At 41.3% G+C, this 24,273-nt stretch overlaps 1 protein-coding gene across 15 annotated transcripts in view; it reads right to left on the bottom strand.

Annotated features, from left to right (window-relative positions):
- Window positions 1-24,273, bottom strand: part of ERCC6L2 (ERCC excision repair 6 like 2) — a 183,474-nt gene that overhangs the window by 29,446 nt on the left and 129,755 nt on the right. For 11 of the 15 annotated variants that reach the window (XM_055271819.2, XM_063636890.1, XM_055271820.2 and 8 more), the window contains one exon: window positions 6,700-6,881. In XM_055271819.2, the coding sequence (XP_055127794.1) occupies window positions 6,700-6,881 (182 nt within the window). Of the gene's footprint in view, window positions 1-372; window positions 2,301-6,699; window positions 6,882-12,530; window positions 14,055-24,273 lie in introns of those variants that run through there. The other 4 variants (XR_010120208.1, XR_008656593.2, XM_063636889.1 and 1 more) reach the window with 3 other exon arrangements.

Below are 24,273 nucleotides of genomic sequence, written 5' to 3' on the forward strand. Positions count from 1 at the left end.
CACACAGTTTCTTTCTCTTCTGCCTCTTCCTCTCTGCCATGTAAGGACACAGGGAGATGGTGGCCACCTGCCAGCCAGGAAGAGGGCCCTCACCAGAAACTGAATCAGCTAACTTCTTCTTGTTGGCCATCCAGCCTCCAGAACTGTGGAAATGAATTTCTGTTGTTTAAGCCACCCAGTCTATAGTATTTTGTTATTGCAATCCAAGCATACTAAGACAGTGGGTATTGCTTTGCTGATGATGAGTTTGGGCCATGAGATAGAACAGCTCAATGTTTATAAATACTCCTTTGAACAAAAATCATAGACAGTGAGTGCTGCAGCACATGATTAAAAGTCCTAAAGTTTTAGAAATTATATTTTACACCATAGTTCCTTAAAACATTCATTTGTTTATTCACTTAACAAATATTTATAGAGACTGTTATGTGCTAAGCACTATAGCAGGAACTATATAACAGCAAATAAGACTCCGTTTCCTATCTCCAAGGAGTTTACAGTTTACTTGGGCTAGACAAATGCATGAAAATCAAACTAGAACAGAGTAATAAACCCATAATGTAAATTTACCATGAGGTAAATATGGCACACTACTGGCATTCATAGAAAGGGAACCTAGGTCAGTGATTGGTGGTAGGCAAGGTGGGTAGAAAGGGCGTCTCTTCCTGACAAGTCAGTCAGTTAATGACGATTGAGGAAGTCTCCCAGGGGGAGAGTGCATGTACAGGCTCAGGTCCAAGATGACCTGGTTCACAGAATGGCAGGAGAAACTGCAAGGAAGAGGCTAAAAATCATAGGCAGTCTGTAGGCCAAGTTTAGAAGTTTGGATTTTATCCTATGCACAACACAGAATCCTTAGCATTAAAAAAATTACTTTTAGTGTACGTAAGTAGGAGCTTCAATGCCACTTTTATTTTTGCCACGTAGACCAGGTTACATAGTTTGTGTTTCCTTTGCTGTTAGTGGCAGACCATAAAGCACGCTCACAACTTTATTTTGTGGCTGCAGATGGGCACGTGGCTTCTAGTCCTCACTATACTGTCTTGTTAACTTCCCCAAATCCAGATACTACACATGCTTGATCAACAGCCACTTTCATCTCCAACAGAATATTTAGTAACACATATACATTACTCCAAATTTCTGTCCTGGAAATTGCCAATGTTCTTGTTGGAAAGTAACAAACATGTTCTCAAGATGTTCCAGTTTTCACTTCACATGAAGTAATGAGATATTATTCTGTCTGTTTTTCATCTTCAAATTTTTCATGGCCCTTCTAATAAATATTTGTGTTTGTAAAGATTAAGTGATTGGCAAGGTTACAAGCTGATGTCTTTTATTTATCCAAGGCTTGGTGGTGTCTCAGTAACTGCCAAAGTAACTTCACCTCTGCTGTGCTGAAACCACGACCTCACCCGTGACCCTGTGAGCTGTCACCTCTGGGAGGAGAGCTGCTTCTAACCTCATTTTATCTGAGTAGTCTGCAAGTACACTATGCCACATGGTTGCTGTTTACAGGATAAGCTATAATTATCATTCACTTTATTTCTGCCTTCTAACTGGCTTTCCTAATTCTGGGCCTTCAGAATTTTCTCTAAGAATTTAGGGAACTGAAGGGTACAAACAGGGGGCATAAGCCAGCCAGTTTGTGAAGAAAAATTAGTTAACTAGACTTCCATAACCCACTTAGGGAAAGGGGGAAAAAAGAAACCAAAGATATGTATCTTTCAGCAAGTGTATCAAAAGCAGTTATGTATCATGGATACAATTCAAAATCCTCTCTCTTTCTGGAGGAAGGGAGGTGGAACACAGCTAAATTCATCTTCTGTCTGCCTAAGCTTCCAGAAGGAGAGTAGGACTGAACACTTCATTCAGATGACCATGTGACTGCAGTGGAGGGAGATGCAGTCTTGATTCTGATTGACTAGGACAGTTAATGGAAAAGAGAGTGGTAAAATGTACATGGTTGGACAGTTTTACTTCTACATCCCTAATTGGTAACCAAAGCCAGTAAGGCACGTAGTGATTGAAACACTTGAACATGCCACTAGAACTCAATGAAGCTGACAGATCTGTCATTGCTCTGCCCACGGCTCAAGATGCGTATGCAGCATGCTGTACAGCATCGTGTCCATTCCAAAAGCAAACTCCTCGACCACAGCAGGTGCTGTATCAGTCACTTTCACAATGCTGATTGCAACATCTGATCTGGTGCTGGAGCTGAAGGATTTCATCAGGCTGGACAGATCAATTGTTGGAGAGAAAGGCAAAATAAAAATGGCACCATGGAGCATACCTGACTGGAAAAATGGGTAATGTTACCACCAAGTGCAAAGTTGTGAAGGCTGCTTTCTCGCTTACCTATAATGCCATGTGCAAACCCAGCTGTAACCTGGTGCAGCAGATAAACAAAAGATTCAGTGCCCTACTCTCAGCTGTCAAGCCAGGAGGCACCACAACCTCCGTCGAACACAACCCAGCATGTGACTTCAACGAAGCCGCAGCATGACTAGCTAGCAAGTCTTGACATCAAGATAACACGATTATTCTTTCAACTTGGTGCCGACCCTAACCTTGGGGTCACTGGGTGTGCCTTCCTAAGTCAGTTTAAACTCATCACAACCTTTTCTGAAATGACCTCATATGTTATAATGTGAAGTTTCATTGAGGAAGGATTCAATCATACCTCACTGCTCCCTGGTGCAGGTTGTGACATAATGAAATTCATGAGCATTGAAGGACGACTCACTGAGAAACATGGGGAAGAACTCCTTCCATTTCTTAGTCTTCTGACTCAGAGGACACAAAGAATTAGCACCTGCAAAGTTCCCTAATCTCTGTAAGGTCACAAATGCATGGAAAAGAAAGCTAGATACTTCACTCAGAGACTACCAGTCAACAAAGGAGTCCCCCTCCAAACTTACTGATCATGATGTTGAAGAGGCAGTTTCAAAACCACCTTTTAAGAAGGCACTAGTGAGCAAAGAAGATGAAAAAGGACTATAAGCAGCATACAATATATCTAGGGAAGATATTAAAGTTGCACTGACATTGAAGCCCAGAACAGAACAAACCAGTGTCCTAACATGGCTCTTGGAGGCAACCGAGAACAGAGAATGCATGCAAACTTAGGGAAAAAAAGGTATATGGTCAGTCTCCTGGCAAAATATTTGCCCAAAGTGAAAAGGCACACTCTGCAAAAATCCTTGTTGCCAATCTGTCCGTGGGGAGGTACACTGTGTGGCAGTGTGGAAGGTGTTCACCTTTCTCTGCAACTGCAGACAGCTGAAAGCCATACCCCAACCAGCCACGCCAGCACTCCAAAGAGCTGGGGGACCAGCTCTTCCCTGGACAGCTGAGGAACCAGCTGCCTGGGAGTCACCAAACCCCTGCAGGAAGTACTTTGAACCCAGAGACATTTCCCACTGCCCCGAGAAGCCAGCAGGACCAGTCCTACCATGCCTCCCATCCCTGTTCACTTCCGTCATCCATTACCACTGGCCTCTCATCTCCTCCTACTGTACATCTTGATCTAATCCAATCCCTCACTCTTCCAAGCCATCCCTCCGTGCCCCTGGAACCAAGAGTCCCCCAAGTCTTCTGCTTCTATGCTGAATGGTCCTGTGCTCTGATGATATTGCCTCTTCCCATGCGGCCCTTGCAAGGCAAGGCTCTTGCATCTCACAGCTCTCTTAGTGCTTCTAGACACTGCTGCTTCCAGACCATCCTTTTCTCAGAAAACTCCTTCCCCTCTTTAACATTTATGCCATCCAGCTAAACTATTCTCTCCTCAATCTTCAGTGACCCCTTCATTGCTTCCTGCTAGCAGCTAAATTCTCAAGATCCTGGATTAATCTTGCTTCCCACCCCATCTCTTGCCATCATTCTTGGTAACATCAATATCCATGTGGATGTCCCACCCAATATCTGGTCCACCACTTTCTTTAGCTCACCTCCAAACTCATCTCAACTCCATGTTAGCCCCCTACTCCCAAGTTTATAAATAGCCATTGTCATTACCATCAACAGCTCAACCTCCATGTCCCTGACTTAGCCATCTAAGGCTCCAGCTCAGCTGCTTGATGATTGCCCACAACAGCAATGCTGGGGGATATGCTGGTAACCTCAAGTCCTCAAATTCACTGACTCTTGTGATTTCACACTATCCATCAGCCTCCCTTGTCCAGATTAGGTTTAACTTTATAATCACTCCTTTGCAAACATTCTTCAGCTTCCTTGCTTCTCTCTCCCTCCATTCTAACCCCTGGTCAGACCCAGCCACCTCTCTACTTGTTTCTGCAACAGAGCAACTAAAGCTTGCTGAATAAAATGTGCATACTGGACAGATGATTTTCCTGAAACTATTCTCAAATGGGAACTTAACACCACCCAGAAATTCTGGTCCCATTAAGCTTGCTTTCCTACTTTATAAATGATTTATTTCCTAACTTCTCGCTCCCTAAATCTTTCTCCCTCTGAACTTACGGCTTCAGTTCTCAACTCACTGAGAAAATGTCACATCTGTGCCTGTGTTTGTCCCTTCTCTTTCAATGCCTCTCAAAGGCCAGACCACGGCCTGTGGTTTGGGTACCGCCCTCCACTGCTCCCAGGCCCTCCCTCTTTCTGTTTTCACCTCTCTGACATGATCTCTTTTTTTCCTACAAGTCTTTTCCCTCAACACACAACAGGTTCTGTTATCTCAACTGTAAGACCCACAATGCCCTCCAGCTGCTGCTACTTTTTACATTCAAACTTACAGCACCGGCCACCTCCCATCAGGGCCCGCGCACTGCTTCCATCCGAACTCACAGCACCGGCCATCTCCCGCCAGGGCCTGCCCACTGATTCCGTCCAAACTCACAGCACCAGCCACCTCTCGCCAGAGCCTGCGCACTGCTTCCATCCAAACTCACAGCACCAGCCACCTCCCGCCAGGGCCTGCCCACTGCTTCCTAGGCTGCTCCTGCCAAGGTGCCTGCTGAGTGCTCTGCTGCTATCTTCAGTGGGCAGTTTCCCACTTCATCTGCTTCTGGTTCTCAGCAGTATTTGACAAACTCCCTCCTTTTAAGACCCTCTCGCTACTCCTGCACTTCAGGACCTGACACTGTGCCTCTTACGCCTCCTCTAGAAGTAGCTGCTGCCTCCAGTCTGTGTCCTGGGACTTCTTTCCTCCTCTCTGTGCTCTGTTCCTAGGCTGCTCACATAGTCTCACAGTTCTGAAGACCATTTATAAACTCTATGCTGATAACTCCCAAATTTAAACTTTTAATCCCCAAACCAGGAGTAGCTCATACATACATTGCCTATTGAACCTTTCCACAGAATGTCACATTTAATATGAGCAAAAGGGAACTCTTGATTTTTTTCCTCTCTTAACTTGTTTCTCTCTGGTTTTCCCCATTCAGTACCTCCATTCTGTTGCTCAAAACAGAAAGAAGTAATCTTGTTCTCTCTCTTTCCCGAACCAGTCCATCACCAAATTGAATTCATCTACTTGGCTCTATCCTCATGGCAACCACTCTGGTGCAAACCCCCATCACCGAGTTCCTTCTCGTCACCCCTTGTTCATTCTGCACTCTTCCACAGAGAAGCTGGAACCATCTTTTAAAAAGATACATCAGATCATGCCATTCTTCAACAGTTTTCCACTGCACTTGGAACAAAATCCAAACTCTTTCTGTAGCCTCCAAGGGTTGGCATGCTCCAGCCCCGCCTGCGTCTCTACCCTCCACCTCATGCTACTCTCTGCTTGGTTTATTCTGCACTAAGGCCACCAGTCTTCTCCCAGCTCCTTGACCACACCAAACCTCTTCCCTCCTTGGAGATACTCCTACTCTGGTTCTTTGCATGGTTATCCTTCAGCTCTTAACTTAAATGCTACCCGTGTAGACAGTCTTCCCTGACTTCCCAAAAGAAAGGTGGTTCCACATCCCCTCCCCATCCTATTATTCTCTTTCTCTTTTTTCTTATAACACATCATTTTATAATTATTTGTAGGTTTACTTTTTAAAACTTCATGGTTTGATGCCAACCCCATTCCTCTGTACTGGAGACTCTATGTCTGTCCTTTTTTTTTTTTTGAGACGGAGTCTCGCTCTGTCACCCAGGCTGGAGTGCAGTGGCGCAATCTCGGCTCACTGCAAGCTCCGCCTCCCAGGTTCACGCCATTCTCCTGCCTCAGCCTCCCGAGTAGCTGGAACTACAGGTGCCCGCCACCACGCCTGGCTAATTTTTTGCATTTTTAGTAGAGATGGGGTTTCACCGTGTTAGCCAGGATGGTCTCGATCTCCTGACCTCGTGATCCACCTGCCTCGGCCTCCCAAAGTGCTGGGATTACAGGTGTGAGCCACTGCACACGGCCTGTCCTTTTTGTACACTGCATATTCAAGACTCAGCACAATGCCTGGGCATATATTAGGTGCTCAAAATATATTCATTGACTGAATGAATAAAATGCACTTAAGTATTTCATTTCTTTGTATAACATGATTCATGATTTCCCTTTTTATTGTAATCAATTCAGGGATTAGCCTTCTAACAACATCTAAAACATTTGCAATTTATTTTTGAAATTCAGATTTTTCTGAAATATTCAGATGTCAGTTATGGTTATAATTCAAATATTTACATATTTTACTAATGAGCTACATTTCCTTTAAGAATTATTCTTCAAGTCTAGTGTTGTCAGAGACAATATACCTGCGGATTCCTTTTGGTGTTTCTCCAATTATGAAGGTGGTCTGGTTTGTATGGTAGACTTTTTTCTTCTTCTGGTTTACAGGATTTGAAATGTAAAGAGGAAGTGAAATGCTGCCTTCACTCGGTTGCTGGCCTTTCTTTGTGTGTGGCAATATATCTGCATCCACTTTTTCTTTATATGTCTGAAAAAAAGAAACGAAACAAAAGCTATGTCTGAAAAAACAGTCATTGTTGGTCAAATAATGAGAATGTCTTACTTTTTCTCAATACTCTTTATAATGAAGTAAATCATATTCTCCAACTGAAATCAATGTCAGAAGATATTAACCTAGGTCTTCAAGAAGATGACACAGGGAAAAAATTATTTTTACACCTTTCTTTAAGTTATACAAGTATTGGCAATAATATGTTATTTCTATTGTCAAGACTTGGGCATACTGATACATATGTTGATATCTACTATACCAAAGAAGGATAAAAATTAATGATTATTTACACTATGGCATAAACATGAGATAGCTAAAATTTTCTAATTTAGTAATTGCAAAATTATTAAGCAGTCTTTCAGTTCTCTAATTTCATAATGGATACATGTAAAAAATACCAATCTTTATGTAATAATTAAATACATAAGAAATCATAAATCTTACATTTCAACCTCTGCTGGATTGCAAGAATATTTAGTGATTTTGGGATGCTAACTACAGTTGGCTGAATTATAGATGGAATCATACTCCTTTTACAGAGACCATGAATTGCCTGCCTAACATAAATTTTACTGACAGTGAGGCAAGAAAAATAAACTTTATATAGTTCCAGTTTTCCTGACAAGATGATACAGTATGAATAGGTAGAAAGCCCCTATCCTATTCCAAAAAGAGAAATACTAAATACAGTTTAACAATAACAACAATAAAATCACATTGGAGCTCAAGAGTAAGAAAGCAGAATGTCTAGGTGCCCCAAACAAGGAAGTCCCACAGTGGTGAGTGGGAGCTGAAGCTCAGCAGCCCTAGTAGGGTAGGGCCTTAAGTTATAGTCTATAGCACCCATGTGGAAAGAGGAGATGGAAATGGTTTAACTCCCTGCACTAAACAACAAAGAAACACAAAACAGGAATGAGGAGTCAAATTTGCAAATTAAAGCCAGGAAAGCCAAACCTAGGACACAGGCTAGAAGTAGGCCACTTTCTTACTCTAGATAGAAAGAATCAGTGGTGACAAACACGAATGCCCAGCCAGTGCCATGTGTGGAATGTGAGTTGTACCACCTGGTGGTATAAGAACTCTAAGCTGAAAATTAACATAAACAATTTGTCCAGAACTAGTGAAAACCATAGATCTCAATGAGGGGTGAATAAAAAACATACCATAGGAAGACTGCCATAAGCCAGAGAATGCTTTTGATTCCAATGAAAACAGAAGGAGTTCAGACAAAAATTATGAAGAACATATAAAACCTACCATCATGAAATTGAGCATATGTAACAAATACAAGAACTGAAATCTGAGGAATTACCCATAATAAAGCAATCTGAAAAAGATATTTATTTATGAATAAACACATAACAGAGTCTCACTCTGTCACCCAGGCTGGAGCACAGTGGCATGATCACAGCTCACTGCAGTTGATAAACTGGAAGAATAAAATTACTCAGAATTAAGTGCAGAGATTAAAAAAATAGGGAAGTTAAGAGACAGAAGACATATCAAAGTTTCTAAAATGCTAAAAGGACAGAAGAGAGAAAATGGAAGAGATAATGCTAGAGGCCTGTAAAAGAAAGGAATCCTCAAACTGAAAAAGGAGGAAGAATCCCCAGTAGGAGAAATGAAAATAAACCTGTATTTTGTTATATCACAGATAAAGGGCATACCTTAAAAACTACCAGAGAAAGAGGATAAGACATCCTACAAAGAAATGCCAAATTAGGCCAGGCACAGTGGCTCACACTTGTAATCCCAGCACTTCGGGAGGCTGAGGTGGGCAGATTGCTTTAAGCCCAGGATTTCAAGACCAGCCTGGGCAATGTGGCAAAACCTTTTCTCTACAAAAAAAAAAAAATACAAAAACTAGCTTGGTGTGGTGGTGTGCCCCTGTAATCCCAGCTACTCTGGAGGCTGAGGTGGGAGCATGGCTTGAGCCCAGGAGGCAGAAGTTGCAATGAGCCAAGATCATGCCACTGCATTCCAGCCTGGATGACAGGGCCAGAACTTGTCTCAGGAAAAAAAAAAAAAAAAAAAAAAAAAGCCAAACTAACATCAGTCTTCTCATTAATATCACAATCCTATCCACCAAAAGAAAATGGGATATCTTCAACCTGCAGAGAAAAAAACAAAACAACAAAAAAAAAAACCCTGTCAACCTAGAATTCTATACCCAGTTAAACTATCATGTAAGAACTTTTCAGACATACAAAGCACAAGCCTACAGGCCAAGCTAATTTTTCTATCATTTTATAGACACGGGGTCTTGCTATGTTGCCCAGATTGGCATAGGTAACACTGCAAGACCCTGGGCTCAAAAGCAATCCTCCTGCCTCAACCTCCCAAAGTGTTGGGATTATGGAGTGAGCCACTGTGTCTGGTCTTTTTTTTCTTTTTAATAGAAGTTCAATGGGATTGAAGCGGTGATACATTCAATGAATGTGGGCAAGGAATGGCTTTTAATTCCACAAATATTTACTAAGCACCTATTACGTTCCTGCCAACATGCTATGCATTTGAGATGCAAAGATATTTATATATACAAATATTCCCCTACCCTTAAGGGATTTAAAAGTGACAAGCCATTTTTTAAAATGTGATGTTTATCTTTTTTTCTTTTTTGTATAAGACATTTACCTCTGTAACTTATATTCTGGTTCATTTTATTGAAACTGACAAAAGCAAGTGTATGCTCTTTAGTAACAAACTATTTCTAAGGAAAATTGACATCTTCAAAAGCTACTGTGGTTCAGATGGACAAACACAAAATGCCAGGTGGTCAGGTTGAACCAGGGCTTTACATCAGTAATGTTAAAAGTACTTTCCTTAAAAATATATTTTTAAAAATTGTATCTTGGCCAGGCGCAGTGGCTCATGCCTGTAATGCCAGCACTTTGGGAGGCCGAGGTGGGTGGATCATGACGTCAGGAGATCGAGACCATCCTGGCCAACATGGTGAAACCTCATCTCTATTAAAAATAAAAAAAATTGGCTGGGTGTGGTGGTATGTGCCTGTAATCCCAGCTACTCGGGAGGCTGAGACAGGAGAATCACTTGAACCGGGGAGTCGGAGGTTGCAGTAAGCTGAGATCACGCCACTGCACTCCAGCCTGGCAACGGAGTGAGACTGTTTCAAAAAAAAAAAAAAAATTGTATCTTAAAACATTAATAGAAAGAAAAATGTTAATCATTAAAGTTTGAAAAAGATTTGATGCATTTATTTACTATCACAAAACAAAATGAACACCAAAAGTTCCTAATACAAAGACTCATCATCCTAGATTATACCCCTGAGAAATAATCATTCGTTACTATGAGATAAGGTGGTATTGTTTACATGAAGGTAAAGGGAGTAAGCAGAAAGAGAAGGAACTGGGCCAACCAAGAAAACTCCATCCTCATATTTTGCAATTTCTGAAGCCATAGAGAAATTATGCCAGGCAATGGCAACTGTCAATTATTTACGTGTTTACTCTGGGTCTTGCAATGACTCTGGTAGCATTGCAAAGCTCACATGTATACAGATACATTTTTCTTAAATCGGCTTTCTAACTTCTTTAGGAAAATTCAGCTTTTGCAACCATAGCTATTAGACACATGGATCTGTAATTTTTGCCAAACATTCCACATTTTAAAATCTGATTCTTTTAGGCAATAATAAAAGGAAATTTTTCTTTCTTTTTTTTTTTTTTTTTTGAGACAGAGTCTTGCTCTGTCGCCCAGGCTGGAGTGCAGCGGCGCGATCTCGACTCACTGCAAGCTCTGCCTCCTGGGTTCACGCCATTCTCCTGCCTCAGCCTCCTGAGTAGCTGGGACTACAGGTGCCCATCACCACGCCCAGCTAATTTTTTTGTATTTTTAGTAGAGAGGGGGTTTCACTGTGTTAGCCAAGATGGTCTCGATCTCCTGACTTCATGATCTGCCTGCCTCGACCTCCCAAGGTGCTGGGATTACAGGCATGAGCCACCGCGCCCGGCCAGGAAAATCATTCTTATTTAACATGGGCTCAATAGCTATTTTTTATTTTTAAAAATCTATCTAGTTTCATATTTCCATTTTAGCAGGGAACTTTAATACTTTACTGAAACAAGGCTGTGAAACAAAATAGTTATATTAAAAATAGATTTTAGGAATCAATGTGCCATTTAGGCTTATTCTGAATGAAAGCTCTAAAGGTTACATGTATAAACTATGTATGGGTTGGGGGCAGTGTACTGGATTAGTTTCCTATTGCTGCCATAACAGAGTATCACAAAATGAGTGGCTTAAAACAACATAAATTCATTATCTTATACTTCTGTAGGTCAGAAGCTTGACATGGGTCTCACTAAGCTAAAGTCAAGATGTTGGCAGGGCTGCATCCCTTTTTGAAGGCTCTGGGATAATGAATTTCTTTGCTTTTCCAGCTCCTGGAGGCTTCCCACAATCCTTGTCTTGTGGTCCCCCCTTCCAAAGCTAGTAACCCTTCTTCTCTAACTGTTTTTCATAGTCACATCACCCTCTCACCACAGCCAGGAAAGGTGCTCTGCTTTTAATAACTAATGTGATTAGATTGGGCCTATCCAGATAATCCAGGAGCAAAGTGGGTTAATTAACATCCTTAACTGCATACATCCAATTGACCCATCTCAAGGTCAGTTGATTCAACCTTAATTGCATCTACAACCTTAATTCCTTTTCCTGTTTGCTGGGTAATGTAATGTATTCATAGGTTCCAGAAATGAGTTAACAGACATCTTTGAGGGGGGCATTAATTGTTTTCCACTGGCAGGCAGAGTGGGGGTCTTAACCTGGGTCCACTGACCCTCCAAAGGTTCTGTAGATGGGTTTCAGGGACTTCAGAAAGGGATATCTATGAATCCCCTGAAGCTGTATTTGCACATTTGAGCATGAACACGTTTTTCAAAAAAAAGTGCCCATGGCTTTAATCATGTTCTTAAAGGTGTATATGGCCAGAAAGAGTTGAAAAACCGCTGTTTTAAGCAGCAGCACCATTGGTATACTTTTCAAATATTCTTGTTTTTTGAAAAACAATATCTACTTTATAGACATTTTGGTGCTCGTTAGAAAAGTTGGTTTCACTAAAATAGTAGTCAATCTTTCACAATAAATGGTTCAAGATAAATAATGCTGCAGTGCAGTTGCTATTGTAGTGACAATTATAACTTATTATAAAACAAGGTACAAGGCTAGGATGAAAAGATTCTGGATTACATGAACTTAACTCAAACTTGTTCACTACCAATTACGTCAAAGCTGTGAAGTCATGACACTGTGGCAACACAATGAAACAGCAATAGTAATGAAGATTCAAGTAATGAAAGATTCAGTAAAATGATTTGGAATAGGAATTTAAAAGATAATACAGGCATATCCGATATACTGCAGATTTGCTTCTGGACCACCACCACAAATTTTTTGGTTTGTCAGTATATATAAAAGTTATGCTTACACTATATTGTAGTCTATTAGGTGTGCATACATTATGCTACTGCTTTATCAACTAAGTTTATGTAACATTCTAAATTCTTTGCCGCTATTTCAACAATGTTCACAGCATCTTCACTAGGATAGAGTCCATCTTAAGAAACCACTTTCTTTGCTCATCCATAAGAAGCAATTCCTTACCTGTTAAAGTTTTATCATGAGATTGCAGCAGTTCAGTCTCATCTTTAGGCTCCATTTCTAATTCTAGTTCTGCTGCTGTTTCCACCACATCTGCAGTTAGTTCCCCCACTAAAGTCTTGAATCTCTCAAAGTCATCCATGAGGGTTGGAATCAACTTCTTCCAAACTTCTGTTAATGTAGGTATTTTGACATGCTCCCATGAATCAAAGATGTTTTAAATGGCATCTAAAATGGTGACTCCTTTCCAGAAGGTTAACAACTGACTTTGCCCAAGTCCACCAGAGAAATCATTATTGATGCCAGTTATAGTCTTATGAAACTTATTTTCTTTTCAAATTTAATTTTTAGAGATGGGGTCTCACCAAGTGGACCAGGCTGGCCTTGAACTCCTGGTTTCAAGTGATTCTCCCAGGTCAGCCTCCTGAGTAGCTAGAACTACAGACATGTGCCACTGTGCCCGGCTCTGTATTTTTTAAATAAGACTTGAAAGCCAAAATTACTCCTTGATCCATGGGCTGCAGAATAAATGCCGTGTTAGCAGGCATGAAAACAACATTCATTTCCTTGTACATTTCCATCTATCTCTTGGGTGACTAGATGCACTGTCAATTAGCAGCAATATTTTGAAAGGAATCTTCTTTTCTGAGTAGCATGTCTCCATAGTGGGCATGAAATATTCAGTAAGCCATGCTGTAAACAGATGGGCTGTCATCCAGGCTTTGTTGGGTCATTTATAGAGCACAGGTGGAATAGATTTGGCATAATCCTTAAGGGCCCTAGGATTTTCCAAATGGTAAATTATCACTGGCTTCTACTTAAAGTCCCCAGCTGCACTAGTCCCTAACAAGAGCGTCAGCCTGTCCTTTGAAGCCAGGCATTGACTTCTCTCTAGCTATGAAAATCCTAGGTGACATCTTCCAACAGAAGGCTGTTTTGTCTTCATTGAAAATCTATTGTTTAGTGTAGCCACCTTCATCAGTGATCTTACCTAGGTCTTCTGGATAACTTGCTGCAGCTTCTACATCAGCACTTGCTGCTGCTATGGAGACAGCTTCTTAGCTTAAATGTCATGAACTTCTGTTAGCTTCAATTTTTTTCTTCTACAGCTTTCTCACCTCTCTCAGCTTTCACAGAATTGAAGTGCATTAGAGCCTTGCTCTGGATTAGGCTGTGGCTTAAGGGAATATTATGGCTGGTTTGATCTTTGATCCAGACCACTACAACTTTCTCCACGTCAGAGATAAGGCTGTTTCACTTTCTTATTGTTTGTGTGTTCACTGAAGTAGCACTTTTAATCTCCTTCCAGAACTTTCCTTTGCATTCACAACTTGGCTGTTAGGCACAGGTGCCTAGTTTTCAGCCTATTTTGGCTTTTGACATGCCTTTCTAATGAAGCTTCATCACTTCTAGCTTTTGATGTGAGAGATGTGAGACTCTTCCTTTAAAGTTGAACAATTAAAGGCCATTGTAGGATTATTAATTGGCCTAACTTCAATACTGTTGCATTTCAGGGAATGGGGAGGTCTACGGAGAGGGAGAGAGGGAAAATGGCTGGTTGGTGGAGCAGTTGGAACACACACATTTATTAAGTTTGCCATCTTGAATGTGTGCAGTTGCTGCCCAACAGTTACAACAGGAACATCAAAGATCATGCATGTGATCTATGGATCACCTTAACAGATACAATAATAATGAAAAACTTCAAAATACTGTGAGAATTACCAAAATGTGACTCAGAGACACAAAGTGAGCACATATTGTTGGAAAAATAATGCCAATAGCCTTGTGTGAAGCAGGGTGGCCACAAAACTTCAATTTGTAAAAACGGCATTATCTACAAAGTGCAATCAAATGAAGTACACTAAAACAAGGAATGCCTATGTATTATGATTACAATAAACAAGAAGGTACTTTTGTAGGGAAAACTTTCTTCTTCCAGAGTAGACAGAATGAGTCCACCCTAGATCTACTAACTATCCATAATTCTCTATAACTTACTTCTTACTTTTAGGTTTTAGGTTTATACTGGTTAACAGCAGAAAAGTTCTTTATCTTCATTTAGACTGATAGTATGAAACATCCAAATGAATTTTGATAATACTTTCTTTTGAACCAAAAGTGTACTCTGTGTATTTTAAGGCATTAGATCTAAACCAAGTTGCATTATTTTCACTGAAATGATATTTATGAAAGGCTCAACCGAAAAAAGTTAAGATTTTTGATATGAAAGGGTAAGTAAAAACAAAATCAACTCTTAACTTTGCAGATAGCAATCTTTGATGTCAGTATACTTAAAAACATAAGGAAGATTCCTCCTTACCTCACAGGCACATGATTAAATTAGCAGTTTTCTATTTACTCAGCTACATATGGAATCTATCTTTATATAGTAGAAGGCTATACTAGAATTGTTCAGAGAATGTTTATGAAATAAGAAACCCTTTATTAATATTTTCCAAGCAAAAAGTAATTTTGGAGGTAAGTTACTAAAGAACTGTAGAGGGCACCTAGGTAGGAATAGCAAAGAAGTGAAAAAAGTTGATAAGAGGAATCATTCCCACACCCATACACTGTAACAAATGAGGCAAAAAAGTTACAATCCAGGAGAGCGAGTTTCAAATGCAATCAAGAACAGCCTCTAGTTCCCATTTTGGCAGGAGAAATATTATCAGTAATCTCTGCATCTTTCTAAATCTCTTTGGGCGAATTCCTGGAGACACAGCTATAGCTGATAATCTGCAGATAATCTGATTCATTCTCCCCTGCTCATCTGTATACCCCAAGGTGCAGAGAAAGCTTGGGAGGATGGTGCACAGGGAAGCAGAACAGCCTGACAGTTGTCCACAGGAGGCTACGAGGAAGTAGTGAAATCTTTTATTAAGCAAGTGTGGAATGGATCTATCTACTGGGCTGGCTTCTCCAGAATATACCTCACGGAGCCAACAGAACAAAGAGCAGTGCATGCTAAACAGCTGCACCAACTCTTCTATAACCAGATGATTAGGCTTGATAAGTCGGTGAGAAAACTGGAAACAAGGAGGAGATCTTCAAAGCCACTGGAAGGTCCTAATGGCTCTGACCCACTGAGAAGCTAGAGTCAAAGGCTTAATTAAAAGTTCTGATTCTAAGGTCAAAAAGGATCGGCCCATCCCAGGATAGCTCTTTGTACACCTTGTTCCTGAGCTTCACAAGACACTCTAAGGTCATCACAGGTGGGCACACCGTGCGGCCACAAGCCCTCATATCCACCTGATCATGCCAACTCTGCCATAAAGCAGACAAAACAACAAAACATTTCGGGATTTTTGTTTAAGTACGAAAATCCTCAAAATCATTCAAGGTTTGTGCCTGGAGATAGAAAATGTTACTGTAAATGCAGTTTTCTAATACTCAACAAGAACCTAAGGCAACTGTGAGCTATCCCTGAATTGTCTTAACTCACTATCTGCAGAAAAGCCAGCTGGTCAGAGGATCCACCACAAATATATATTAGAGTCAAATTTTCTGCCTGTGTTTAAAAATGATGTTCAAATCTGAAAAAAACAACAGCATTTAGATTCAAATCCAAAACCTTTTCTGGGGAGAGAGGGAGATGAAAGTTTTTAACCATGGGTCTGCTTTCTTCCTGGAAGGAGTAATACTTATTATATAATCCAGCTAAACTCTTTTTTCAATAGTGCTTTGCTTTCTGAGTGGGCCACATAAGGACAACTTTATATTGGCTGTCCTGAGCCTGCTTTTTTTTCTTCAAGAATAATGGAAGTATCTCTTCAAGTAAACACATATCAAATTAAATCTGATAGAAGCTGCTTGTGGAAATTCAGCATCACTTACAGGGGTGACTCACTGTCCAAGAAACCCATCTATCTGAAATGATGCGAAGTGGCAGCATTGGGGGGAGCAGGTGAATGCCATGTGCTACAGGGGACATGTGCTACAGAGAGAAACACAGGAACTCCATTTCCCTGGGGTCTGCTGACCTGATGGCTCTGTGGGAAAGGGCCAAGCAAGACCATAGCAATTACCTTCACCAAAGCTTGCAGATGTGCAATGGAAAATTTCGCTAATACCCTCAGTTTTCCATGAGCGTGCAGCCCAGGAGTAAATTCCCTTTAATTCCTCCTACAGACAAAGGCTAGAGTGGGATAGAAGCCTTTCCAGATAGCAGTCTGAGCACTGGACTCAGCACCATAGCCCTGGCATCCAGGCCTTACTCTGCCACTTACTCTTTCCATTTGGGGAGATTCTGTACCTTTCTGAGGATCATCTTGGGGATAATGAAATATTTGGAGACTGGGATCTAGAAGAAGGGAGATTTGGATCTGGGACTCCTACCAGTCTCTTTCGTATTTAAAATTCACAATTCTACTAGTCTTTATAGGATCCCCAGTAAGTAATAGATAGGTCCATCACATCTTGTAGCCTTGACCTCAATTTCAAATCTCTGTATGTACTGTTTTATTTGTATTACTATATTTTCTAAAAAGACTACCTGAAGACCTCATATGAAACAATACTTGTTATATGTGACCTCATATGAAATAATACCTGTTATATGTCGTGTCACTGGCAACAAAGATCACAGTAGAATGGTGCTGGTGAAAAAAAATTAACCACAGAAAGCCTTTCTTGGCAGGCACCCACTGCTGCCTATGTTTTCCAGTGGGTAGCTTAGGCTCCTCATGTCCCTCCACCCTGGCCTCCAGCTGGGCCACTTAGGCCGATTTGATTAGAAGGCCACCAAATGGCTCTCCAGTGTCTGAGGAAGATTTCAAGCACGTACCACAAATGACACTGAGACATTACAACTAGTTGTGAGATCTGATGTAATTATTTATTATTAATAATAAAGTGCTAAAGTATGTGAAAGATTCAGCTTTTTTAGTATATGAGAGTTAATTCCCTATAATCACATCATCTTTACTCTCTTCTATTCTGATATGCTTTCTTTGGTTATGCATTAGAGAAAGTAACATTTTCACACAGAGAAAGACCAAATGGAAGCATATCCTGCTAGAAGCGAATTTAATGATAAAGCAACTGTTTTCATATGGGTCTAAGACAGAAGTTCTGCAGCTTTTTGGTCCTAGAACCCCTTTATACTTCAAAAATTATTGAGAATCTCAAAGTTTTTGTTTGTGTGGGTTATATCTACTGAAAATTTAAAGTCTTTATCAACTAATTAAAATAACAAAAGCCCATTACATGTTAACATAAGGAACTTTTTAAAACAAAAGTAACTATATTTTCCAAAGCAAAAAACCAAAAAGTTAGTGAGAAGCGTGGCTATGTTTTACATTTTTACAAATGTCTTTAATATTTGGCTTAATAAAAGTCAGCTGAATTCTCCCGTTTCTACATTCAATCTGTTGTGACACATTGTTTTGGTTGAAGCTTATGAAGAAAATTGGTCTCATAAAGATATGTAGTTAGAAAAGGGAAAAATATTTTAATAGTCTTTTCAGATAATTACGGATTTTCTTTTTTGACACTATACCAAAACTCAAGGTGAATTTCATTAAAAATCTGAAACCTTTCAGTAAAATTTTTATATTGTTAAAATTCACTGGTGTATCTTCAACTTTGGGTAAATCTTTTCCCCATGTGTGATTTTTAGAAATCAGTGGTCATTTAGAAAATACTTATTAATAGAGTTATACAGATCTTCAAAACATGGACACATTTAATTATACCACGTTACAAAATCACTTTTGTTATTATCAGAAAAACAAGTATTGGAAAGGTGTCAATGCTATGGTGGTAGATACAAGCTTTTCAGTATTTTAACTTTCACTTGAAAGCTTGAATTTTATCACTGGCAACAAGTACTGTTCATTGCTTTCCTTGGTGACATGCTCACTAGGTTCCTTTTTTTGGGGAAGTGCCAAATACCCAAGTCTGAATAACCAGTCTGTCTATCAGTCATTCTTTCAAGTACAAATGGTGTTCTATAAAAAAGAGGCTAGTTCAATTTGCAACTCAAACAATTATACAAGTGTTTTATGTATAATTCCCATTTCATCATACAGGATATAAAAAAGATGGGCAGTAAAGGGTTGAGATTTGCTAAAATTAATTTTGCTGCTTACTCAAAGATATTCATAACAGAAAGTAGTTACTTTTTCCTGCAAGAACGTGGTGGTAAAGAATCCATTAACTACTAGTGACATAGAAGGGCTGGGCTCCCATCTAAACCCCACCCTTAAGCTCAGCCTAGATCCGTGGCCCTACGTGGAAACAGCTGACCCCGTTTTTCCATCCAAATGTTGCCTTTTTGGCTTGCCCCTTGCCCCCATCCTGAGCCCATAAAAGACTTAGCTGGCAGAGCAACACAAGCAGCTGAGCGGCAAGCAGAGAAGCAACTGAGCATCGGAGCCTACGGACAGATGCAGCTAATTTCATACGGTGCAGCTTGGAGAGGAGCCCGGCTGGAGACGGCCAGGCTTCAGGGAAAGACCACCTTCCCATCCCCTTTCCAGCCTCCCTTTCTGCTGAGAGCCGCCCACTGCTCAATAAAGTCTTCCGCATACATCACCTTTCAAACAGTTCATATGACCTGATTCTTCCTGGACACCAGACAAGAACCCAGGTGCCAAGAGGGCAGGGGCTTCTACTCTGACCCTCCACTGAGCTGGTCGGCACTTGGCTGTCCCCGGATGGGAGAGCTTAAAGTGCACTGGTTGTAACACGCTTGGACGCTGCTGCAGGGCCCTCACAGAGCCTGCTCCCACCAGAGAGGAGCGACTGGCTGGTTGCAGCGTTTGTTCGCTCCTGTTCCCATACTTGCTTGCTTGCTTGTACACTCTCCTACGAGGAGTGGCCAGCAGCGGGCTGAAATGAACCACTCCAGTTCCCGCCCGCAAAGGGGGTCAAGGGAGCTATCCTGTCTCACTACTACAATTAAGGGCCACTGCCTGTTCATGCTAATCTGCCAGCAGGCTCCCCAACATGGCTTTTGAATCATTAATGTAAATGTCAACAGGTGAAAAGGTGGACCCTCCTGAGTCTCGGGGCTATCTTAGGGTCCATGGACCACACTTTGAGAACTGTCAGTCTCTAATAAACTGGAATGTCTTCATTCAACACATACTTGATACCTTCATGTTGGCAAATTTGACCATGATAATCAAGAGTGGGCTTCACCCAGCTTTATGTCCACACACATGACATGGTCCCCCACCTGTTGAGTGAAAATAGAATAGTCTTTCTGTCTAGAATAATCATTACATCAACCTGCTCCAGCCTGGCTCCTGGCCTTCTTCACTGTGGAATGGTTAGGTATTTGGCACCTGTCAGAGTATAAAGCCTGACATCTCAGTCTGTCCAGGTCAATTTAACATTTATTGATTATTGCCCTAAACGAAAGGCCCTTCATGACTTTTTCTTAACCCCCTGTGTGCCTTACTGCTCTCAGTTGTCCAATATAAGTCTGCCTGGTCAGTCCAGTCTTCTCAGTAGCTGCCAAACACATTGTCACATTTCTGGCTCCAGATTTCCTCAGAACCTGGCTTCTTGCCCAACACTATCCTACCTGTACTCGAAGGTACAGCTTCACAAGATTTCCCTGGCATACTCTTTTCTTGCATTATTATGTTGATTTCTCATTTGGCAGCTTTATTATAAAATGGTATGCACCTTGATTTAAGATTTTATGTCATCTCATACAACATACCAAACCAAGCATCCAATAATGCTGCACACAGGTCAAAGATCCTAATTTCATCCACCAAATAAATATAATGAAATCTAGGGGATCTCTTTGAATAGGTAGGGCCCTCTGTACTATTTGAAATTACTTTGATTGTTTAAGTCTATTTAACTTTTTAACTAGATCACACTCCTCTAATCCAGAGAGCAACCATGTATTTTTATTGCACTAGGTCCTGAGTCATGCCCGATAGGCTCTCAATAAATGCTTGCTGGATGAATATAAACTTACACAAATATGACTGTGATATTGTGAAACAGATATTTGGTCTTTGTCCCAGTTTCCTGGCATACAACCCCTAAAATCCTTGAAATAAAGTGATGTGTTTTTCTATGCTAATGAACTGGTTGGTGGCTGGCAGCCCCCTAGGAACTTCAGGATAGGGCTAGTCACCTGAAAGACCAAGGCAGGGTCAGAGGGTTGGGACTGTCAGCCCCACCCCCAACCTTCAGGGAGAGAACAGGGGCTGATGGTTAAGCTGATCACCAATGGCTTAACCATCATAACCATTACATGTATGACTGATTCAATACCTATGTAATGAAGCCTCCATAAAAACCCAAAGTACTGGATTCTAAGAGCATCTGGATAGCTGAGAAGGTGGACATTCCCAGAGGGCACAGCACTCAGGACTGAGTGTGGAAGCTCTGCACCTCTTCCCCCATACCTCACCCTACGCAGCTCTTCATCTCTATCCTAATAAAATGGTAACCCTAAGTATTTCCTTGAGTTCTGTGAGCTGCTCTGGCAAATTAAACAAGCCCCAGGAGGGGGTTGTGGGAACCCTGATTTATAGCTGGTTGGTTAGAAGCACAAGTAAAACAAACTGGGTCTTGTGACTGACAAGCTGTAGGTAGTCTTGTGGGACTGAGTGTTCAACTTGTTGGATCTGATACTGTATCCAGGCAGACAGTATTGGAATTGAATCGGAGGATACCCAGCTGGCATCTGCTACAGAACTGACTGTTTGCTGGTGTAAGGGAAAATCCCCCACACAGTTGGTCACAGAAGTCTTCTGTGTTGACTGTTGTGGGGTGAGAGCAGAGGAAAAACAGGGTGATTATTTTTCCCACTCAACAACAAATAAAATTTAATTTCTGGAGGATGTTTGCCAAAAAAGTTTTTTGAACAAGATAAAAAGTTCTTGCTGTTAAGGCATTCAATTATTTCACCTGCAACAAAATAGCCTTACATAGCAAATGAAATAGTGGGATATGGTTTTCCAATCCATTTTGAAGCAGGTAATGTTAGTCATGAGACTTGTTCACAGATTAACTGAAATTTGACTCCGATACTAAGTAATGAGGCTAACAAGATGACTGACGTCTCTAAAATAAAACATCAACTTACCATCTTGCTGTAAAAGCTGTGAGAGCAGATCCTAGTTATATTAAAGGGGTATTATCTTCATCAGATAATTTGCAAAATATCACAAATTCCAGTTCAGACATATTTGTCTTATCTAATGCCAACTCACCACAGAAGAGTTATGCTCATACCAACAAATTAGAATAATTATTCACATTTTCATTTATAGAATCTCTTTGAGAAGGAAAATGTCTCCAGGGTATGTCAGAGACCTTTGTGGCAGCCCCTCCCATCACAGACCCTGAGGACCAGGAAGAAAAAATGGTTTCGTAGAAAAATGGTAGAGGCTTGGTCTCCTGTGTCCTAGCCACTCTAGCCATGGCTAAAAGGGTCCAAGGTACAGCTTGGGCCATGGCTTCAGAGGGTGCAAGCCCCAAGCCTTGGCAGCTTCCACGTGCTGTTGAGCCTATGGGTGCACAGAAGTCAAGAATTGAGGTTTGGGAACCTCCACCTAGATTTTAGACGATGGATGGAAACCCTTGGATGTCCAGGCAGACGTTTGCTGCAGGGGTGAGGCCCTCATGGAGAACCTCTGCTAGGGCAGTGCAGAAGGGAAATGTGGGGTCGGAGTCCCAACAGGCCACTGACTAGTGGAGGTGTGAGAAGAGGGCCACCATCCTCCAGGCCCCGTAATGGTAGATCCACTGACAGCATGCATTGTGCACCTGGAAAAGCCACAGCCACTCAATGCCAGCCCATGGAAGCAGTCATGAGAGAGGCCGTACCCTGCAAAGCCACAGGGGCAGAGCTGCTCAAGACGATGGGAACCCACCTCTTGTATCAGTGTGACCTGGATGTTGAGACATGAAGTCCAAGGAGATCATTTCGGAGCTTTAAGATTTGACTGCCCCACTGGATTCTGGACTTGCATGGGGCCTTTAGCACCTTCATTTTGGCCAATTTTCTCCCATTTGGAATGGGTGTATTTATCCAATTCCTGTACATCCATTGTATCTAGAAAGTAACTAACTTGCTTTTGATTTCACAGGCTCATAGGCAGAAAGGACTTGCCTTGTCTCAAATGAGACTTTGGACAGTGGACATTTGAATTAATGCTGAAATGAGTTAAGACTTTGCAGGACTGTTGGGAAGGCCTGATTGGTTTTGAAATGTGAGGACATGAGATTTGGGAGGGGCCAGGGGCAGAATAATATGGTTTGGCTCTGTGTCCCCACCCAAATCTCATCTTGAATTGTAGCTCCCATAATTCTCCTGTGTTGTGGGAAGGACTCGGTGGGAGATAATTGAATCACAGGGGCAGTTTCTCTCATACTGTTCTCGTGGTAGTGAATAAGTCTCATGAGATGTGATGGTTTAATAAGAGGTTGCTCCTTTCTCTTGGCTCTCGTTTTTCTTTTTGCCTGCTGCCATGTAAGGTATGACTTTCACCTTCCGCCATGATCGTGAGGCCTCCTCAGCCATGTGGAACTGTGAGTCCATTAAATCTTTTTCTTATAAATTACCCAGTCTCTGGTATGTCTCTAACAGCAATGTGAAAATGGACTAATACACTCGACAAAGGAGAGAGATAAGGCTGGGCATGGTGGCTCACGCCTGTAATCCCAGCACTTTGGGAGGCCGATGTGGATGGATCACCTGAGGTTGGGAGTTTGAGACCAGCCTCAGCAACATGGCAAAACCCCGTCTCTACTAAAAATACAAAAATTAGCCAGCTGTGGTGATGTGTGCCTGTGTGTCCTAGCTACTCAGGAGGCTGAGGCAGGAGAATCACTTGAACCCGGGAGGCAGAGGTTGCAGTGAGCAGAGACTACATCACTGCACACCGGCCTGGGTGATAGCAAGACTCTGTCTCAAAAAAAAAAAAAAAAAAAAAAAAAAAAAGGAGAGATATATGAAGACAATCATACTTCCCTATCCTCAGAATACATTTGTGTGAGGAAATGAGTTCTTGAGTTGCAGTAGTCATCTGGCAACATGAAACAAAAGATCTAATGACTACAGGTTAATTTACTAAAGATAGTGGGGCAGAAAAGGAAAGAGCCTGAATCCCTATGGTGTCATGGGGCTGTCACACCTGAAAATGCCTCCTTCCAGACTTGCTGTTATTCGAATTAGTTTAATGACTTACTATATAGCCCAATTTTTGATGGTTATTCTATTGCCTGTACTCAAAAGCATCTTGTACATATGCATATAGTATTCTATAATACAATGAGATAACGTCTATAGCAGATAAACACACACAAGTAAAGAGAAAGATGAGGAAAAATTTATGCTGCTTTGGAGAAGAGTTGGGGGAGAGCTGTCACAGATGATACAAGGGGTAGGAGTTCAATCAGCAGACACAGGTGACAAGGAATTTTAAACAAGGAACCATAGAAGCAAAGGCTTGGAAGGCCTAAGCATGTTTGGAGAATAGCTCACAAACTGAAGGCTAACAAGAGCCTGTTTGTTCATCTTTGTATCCCTGGTGTTTAGTACATAATAGAATATAAATAGAATCTGCTCTCACAGCTTTTTACTTTGTTGTTGGTACATACTCTGTGGTTGGTATGTACCAAGATTATTGGTACATAATTCATGTCAATAATCTTGATTACGTGAGTGTCTTGGAATGAGACTAGAAAAGCACACTAGGACCAAATTGAGACAGGCCTTGTATGCTACGGAAAGAACACAATAAGACACTTGACAGAGCTTTGAAGA

The sequence above is a fragment of the Symphalangus syndactylus genome, chromosome 3 (assembly GCF_028878055.3).
Source record: "Symphalangus syndactylus isolate Jambi chromosome 3, NHGRI_mSymSyn1-v2.1_pri, whole genome shotgun sequence".
Classification (NCBI taxonomy): domain Eukaryota; kingdom Metazoa; phylum Chordata; class Mammalia; order Primates; family Hylobatidae; genus Symphalangus; species Symphalangus syndactylus.